The sequence below is a fragment of the Ruditapes philippinarum genome, unplaced genomic scaffold (genome assembly GCF_026571515.1).
Source record: "Ruditapes philippinarum isolate M1 unplaced genomic scaffold, ASM2657151v2 ctg1763_1_1_1_1, whole genome shotgun sequence".
NCBI classification, from domain to species: Eukaryota; Metazoa; Mollusca; class Bivalvia; order Venerida; family Veneridae; genus Ruditapes; species Ruditapes philippinarum.
In genome coordinates this window covers 90,668-97,231 of record NW_026866076.1, presented here as the reverse complement: position 1 = coordinate 97,231, position 6,564 = coordinate 90,668, and the positions used below count along the sequence as shown (strand labels likewise).

Sequence of the window (6,564 nt, the reverse complement as noted above, 5' to 3'; positions counted from 1 at the left end):
GTGAAAAATCCTAAGTTAAATGGGCGCCGCCATATTGAAATCCTTTTGAGCTAAATATAGCTATCAGTGCGCTTTTAATGAGCGTCTACATAGTTCACACTATTGCTAGAAGACGCATGCTAAATTACTCTTCCGGTGAAAGAATGATGTACAAATTCAGAAAATAAACATGCATTTCATTGATTAGAACTATAGTAACGATTATAAATATAAAAAGCTAATTTAACATATGTGATTAACAAAAATGGCGGACGGGATTTTCCAAACTTCCCCCAGCAGTTACTTCCCCTGATCTTTACAGTAAAAGTTACAGTTAAAGTAGCAAAGCGTGACGTAACCGCTGTGAGGAGTTTGGGGATTTTCAAAACGCCGACGCATGCGCAGTGGTCCCGCTTTACGTTCGGAGATTTTCGGAATATTCCGAACGCTCCGATGATAGGTTGAACACCACCAATTTATTCGTTTTGTTTACGGTACAATATACCTGCAAGAAAGATCTGGTTTACATGTACTTCTAAAATCATAACTCATAACAGCTTTCCGCGCCATAGGTAGCACCTAATTTCATACTATCTTACTAATATTATATTTTAACATGCTTAAATATAAACGAATTTATGACAAAAATGTTGTACAACATTTAGCGTAGAAGTAAGTTTCATGGTGTCATTTGTGTTTTGACGTCATATATGACGTCATAAGATGGGTAAGCATTCATTTTCGATCCTGTGCACATATTGTGTAATAATGCATTTGATCCTTTCTGCTTGACAGGGGAATTGATTGAAGCATGGTGGAATAAATTATCAAGCATTAATTAAATTATAAATCAAGAAGAAACTAAAATCAAAATAGATGTACTGATGGGCTGATTATGAGTAGCTGTGTTTAACACATCTCAATAAGAAAGTTAGACGTTTGTTTTTGTAAAAATGCACTTAATAATATCACTTAAAACAGACTGCACAGAATGTGATAACTATTGCAAAATTGGCATTAATACAGTACTTTTACAGATACAGTTTCGAAAATAATACAACAGGTTGACTTATGTATCGTGACGGGTAGTGCACCATGAAGCTATAACGGTAAGTTTGGTACCTACGAATTGCCTGGGAAAAAGTCACATGTACCGAGTTCCGGAAAACATCTATTGTTCCAGTGACATTACGAATCGTCGATAACATTGAATTAAGAGAAGTTTTTGATTCTCGATCAACGATTACACTGTCGACGCACGTGATAGAATAACTTACTTCTACTCAGAAAAATAGTCAAGTGAAATCAAAACTGTTGCAAAATTGAGAACTTTTTAATCAAACAATGAATGTGAAAACTGTACAAATCTGAATCTTACAAAATATGAACGTTAATTATTTTGCTAAATTAGAAACGGTATATTGGCTCTTAGAATAGAAAATTGATCGCTATATAGGAAAAATTGTTGAACAAAGGATTTGTAGATTTTGCACTGTAAACAACAAAAAAGACGAAAAACGTGTCTTCTAACATTGTGCCATATAGAACAAACATATTTTGAAACATATTTCTCTCACAAGACTTTGTGAACCTTGCAGACGATTGCAAATTAAAACATTTAATTTGTGAATTTCCAAGAATATGTGCTCAATTTGTTGTAAGTGCTTATCTCTACAGACGTTTTGTAATGTACTGTATTTGAACCAAATACTATTCACTTATGAAAGACGAACTAAATTTTATACGATATGATAAGACTGTAATGTAATCTAGATTTATTGATGTCTTGACTGTAAATTGCCATATGCACTATTTACAATTACTATGAGAGTTTTATTTACTATTGAAGATACTGTTATCGTTATTTACTCAAGCATATTTACAAAATACGTGTATTCCTTTGTAATATTAGACAGAAGAACACTCATACTTCATACAATTTATTCCATTTAAATTAGTGTAGTATTACACATGAAAGGTGTGTAATAATTAGCGGAATCATTGTACATGATAAACTAGAATCTTTAAAATGAAGACCTTTTTTTTCTTTCCTTTTTTCGATTACACTTCTTAAAGATGTTGATATTAATGATTCGGAGACAACTTTATTCAAATGCGATAATATAACCACAAGAAAATCATGCGAAACATACTCCTTAAACTATAATCGAGAATCAAAAATCTTATTTACTAATCGCTCTTCTTAAGTTTTCAGTAATAAACACATTGACTCAAATGGTATTTGAAAACAATCAATAATTTATATGTAAATACATAATGACGACATTATTATATGATTTCTGGTAACTTATAGGCCCATTGGACCGGGTGATTTATAGTTATATAGAACATATTGAATGAGTAAAGGTTCACTACTGAATTTTTAACTAGTTAAAGCGAGCCTCTGTCGAGTATATAAAAAGAGTTCAAAAGATTTAGTAATAAAGCTACACGATTATAATATTCTATTTAAAAACACAGAAAAAATATTTCTTTCATTTAATCTCTTGATGTATATTACTGATATTTAGCGCGTCTTTACTATGTCTGTATAAAGTAAGGTCAACAATCAGTAAATTTCATTTATCATGCAGAAATGAAGTCAATAATTATTATTAAAGGGAAGTAAATGCTAAAATATGTGTTACGTTAAGTTACTTAAGTTATTCCTCTTCATTTGTCATAGATTTCTGTTTCTGGATTGTATTGATAGGCATTGTAGCTAAAGATAGACAAATTCTTTGTCATTAAACGAGATGTATTTGAATGCTTTTTACGTAAACATTCTCACATTTCAAAAACCAAAATATTCTAGTTTTATATCATGATATATTCTTGTCTGTAGTATCCATACAATATAATTATGATGATGTAGATATATGTATCGTGTTACATAGCCACTCTGTGTATGCCTCTTAAATAACAAGTAGCGTACAATATTCGCTCGTAGTGAATAAACGTACACTGTGTTGCTATCTGGGATCTCGGCCCCCAGGGACATGTTACCGATATAACAATGACATCTGTCATTTATGTTTTATGTGATGTGTTTGTCTATGTATATGTAATATGGTAATGAGCTTGTTATTCCTAAACCAAGTAATACAATTTCTGTTTTGTTCTATTATGTTCTGTATAACGTAAACAACCTCACGTCAAAATTGATGAACAGCCATGAAAAACATTTTCAATGAGTCGCAAAAGTGCCACGGGTATGTGATTAATATTTTAACATGAAAAAAAGAATATGAATTTTCAAACCTTACTTTCAAAAAATGTTTGTGTTCTCCATTACTTCATTATAATTTGAAACACTGTTTTTGCTGAAAAATTTGCTAATTACATTTAGGTTGTTATTAAGACTTATCTGTCATTGCAACAACATCCAGACACACACACATATCTCATTGTTTCCTCCAAAAGCTCATTAAAACATTGGATATTATATATCTAGTTAAAATATACCATAACAAACTTTTGCAGAAAATAATCAATTGGTGCACAGTGCTTCAAAGTAAGGATTAAGTCTTAGTTTATAATATTGATGTTTTTTGGGTATCCATCATGTAATAACGCGTAAAATTCATCAGATGATATTGTGAGCCAAGAAAAAAAAAACATACAAAAAGAACAAATGCGTACATGCTATATTTATTTGAAAACGTGACAATATAGTGGTATATATTTACTTATAAACACAGCAAAATATTATATTTTTCAAGATTTGTTATCAAAATATATTCTTCCTCAGATAAATATTTGTTAAGAAAAATCAGATATACGATTATCTTGTATAATGTCATATAAAAAAGTTGGATGATTTAATCATTCAATTATTGACAAGTATTCCACTGAATGTGTTCATGATATTTGAGCTTTGACATAGCTGGCGGTTAGAAGCTGACGATGTTGATTTGACCCAAACCTTTTCACCCGATCTTACTCTCACTATTGCTCCAACAGTACTACAGGTGTGATAATCCCCATCATAGTTTGAATCTGCTGCAATAACTGTACCTTCCAACACCAGACCAATAAAAGCATGTTTCTTGATATAAGCGCATGTATGAACAACAAACTGGTATATTCCTCCAACGGGTGCTGTAAATATTCCAGTAGAAGTGTCGTAGCCTGTTCCCTCGTTAATCAGGCTTTTCGTAAATATAATTATCTCATCTTTAGTATCAAGAAGCAAATCTGCCACGTGGTGTGCATGGAAAGCAATCGGAAGTCGTTCAAGTTTTCCTGAGTATAGAAAAAAGTAAGTAAGTAAGTACATTGTTTCGTTATGATTTGTTTTGTGTTTGTATATCTGGTCATGAAGAATTGTTATGCGTATCAATCGTCGATGGTTATATATAAAGAATAGCCAGACTTCCTGATTATAATTTAAAATTCAGTTTGTAATATAAGCGTTTTGGAAATATCTTATGAATATCTGTGTAAAACATGATATTTTTAGAGCTATAATAGAACTATTTTTGTAAAATAAAGATGATGATATGACTTCAAAATTAGAATATGTACATGTAATTAAATAAGTTTAAAGATAATGGCAATAATAGTTTATAGTTAACGCAAAAGGTGAGTTAAACTCTTAATCATTCAAACTGACTATTGATGTATTATATAACGTGAATTCACTTTAAAACAATCAATTGAATAATTAAATAAGATTTTATGAAACACAGTTTGGAAAATTATCATCCCGTGGATGTAGAATGAGAAAAAAATACCTTGAAGTTGAGTAAGTTCTTCTCTTTTAGCTTCCATGTCACTCATGAGGTTGGTTCTGGTCTCCTCAAATAACTTCTTGAAGGATTCTGTAAAAACGTATCAAGGTACAATTACTGTCACCAAATTTCAATAAGTGTTATAAATGTTATGTTGTGTACATATTGACTGCATGTAGAAAGTGTTGCTGATAACACGGAACTTGATTCGGAACTAAGTTTTATATAGCCGGTAGTGTAACTTTTGAAATAAAGAATTAAGGGAAGAAAAACATCCAGCATTCTAACAGATATTTTGATTGTCTTCGCTCACATTCCATAATCAAATTTCAATGCTCTATTGGCTAACAAAATAGCCATTTCATAAGGTTATTCAATATAGAATAAATGTAATGAATAGTCAGGGAATATGTTTCCTAATAAGAAAAACTAATGTGATGAGTCAGCGTTTTCCTTCATGGAGATATGTTTGTTTTGGTATATTCAACAAAAATGTTTACTATTATTCATTTAACATTTAATGTTTACTGTAAATCATGTTTTGTATAGATCAGAAGTATACAAATCATACAAATCACATATCTAATTTAAATATACAGCAGTTTTCTTTGATGCAAGAGCTAGAGAAAGGCTCACGACACAATAAGGCAGAAGGGTAACAATTAACTGATGTACTTTTATAAATTTTATATATGTTCATGCTGCACATTGTTTAGCACGGGGCTGTTAATCATCAATCAATTTTATGAAAATTTACATGGAAAAATTTACCATTTTATTGTTGTTATTTTGTTTTCCCTTTATCTATTTATAACTTGCATCAATAAAAGTTATGCAATATTCTACCGTTTATTAACATAGACAAAAATGTCTATAGACATAAATGTCTGATAAATATGTCAGCATTGTAACAGGTGTATGAAATAGCTTCTTTTTTAAGGCTTATGACTCTTTGAATTTTAAATGTTCCACGCATTTATCATATCTCATTTCAGTTTTAATAAAGCTATGCGAACTATAACGTTATATTGATTTAGACCTAAACAACAATCAGTGTACACATATCACTTTCTAACCATGTAGATTTGATGTTAATATTTTACCTCCTCTCCTATCTATCTCGTCATTTCTCTTTAACATCTCGTCCGTTATGTTTCCTCTCAAGTCTGCAAACATGTCTGTAAAATCTGAAACTGTTTGTTTAATGTCACCTAATGTACTGATGACATTATCCTCAGTTTTCTTAATTTCATTCACCATTGTTTCTACCTTAATTTCAGTCCTTATCATTTTTTCTAAAAGTTGTTCTTCATATGCAAATTTAGAACATACAGGCTCTCTAGCCTCAGAAAAATTATAACTATATATTCCAACGACAATAACAAATGAAAATAATAATGAGAAACCCATTTTGATGAGGACAGTTGGAAAATAAATCAGAAAAGGTATCTGAATCTTACTCGCTGAGGGAAACAATTGTATTTATACAAGGGAATCTGCGTTGTTATTTGAGTATGAGGCCCGTTATAAGATTTTTAGTATAGTTGTTTAGCATAAATGCACTGAAATACGGTATCGAAGGAAATCCCTTAGATACAGTTTGAGGAAAACAGTTTGATTTTTCTTTAAATAGACCGCCCTTCCAACACTGTAAATAAAGAGAACACCGATCGCGTTCACACTTGTTCAATTTTGGAACATTTCGCGTTATAGTTTGAATACATCTGTTCAGCGAAGTTGCACGAGTTGAACGTCAGTGTTTTATGACAGTCCTTCTGACTAGACAACATGAAAGTATTTGAGTTTTTAGTACTTGGGTATGTTTTTTGGTCAATGTATTGTAACTGATGTT

The 6,564-nt window shown here is 31.0% G+C and overlaps 1 protein-coding gene across 1 annotated transcript; it reads right to left on the bottom strand.

The window, feature by feature from the left end:
* Positions 1 to 3,612: 3,612 nt before the first annotated feature.
* On the bottom strand, positions 3,613 to 6,170 carry LOC132731206 (uncharacterized). The gene is made up of 3 exons (XM_060717340.1): positions 5,816 to 6,170; positions 4,716 to 4,802; positions 3,613 to 4,224 (listed from the first exon to the last, which is right to left on the bottom strand). Exons 1-3 carry the CDS (start codon positions 6,120 to 6,122, stop codon positions 3,809 to 3,811), a joined length of 810 nt encoding a protein of 269 aa, XP_060573323.1. The 5' UTR covers positions 6,123 to 6,170; the 3' UTR covers positions 3,613 to 3,808.
* Positions 6,171 to 6,564: the final 394 nt, after the last annotated feature.

Excerpts from the sequence above, each read along its gene's own strand:
- LOC132731206 (XM_060717340.1), bottom strand. The coding sequence starts at position 6,122 with ATGGGTTTCTCATTATTATTTTCATTTGTTATTGTCGTTGGAATATAT. Across the intron at positions 4,803-5,815 it reads CGAGATAGATAGGAGAGGAG|AATCCTTCAAGAAGTTATTT; the intron begins GTAAAATATTAA and ends ACGTTTTTACAG. Across the intron at positions 4,225-4,715 it reads AGAACTTACTCAACTTCAAG|GAAAACTTGAACGACTTCCG; the intron begins GTATTTTTTTCT and ends TTCTATACTCAG.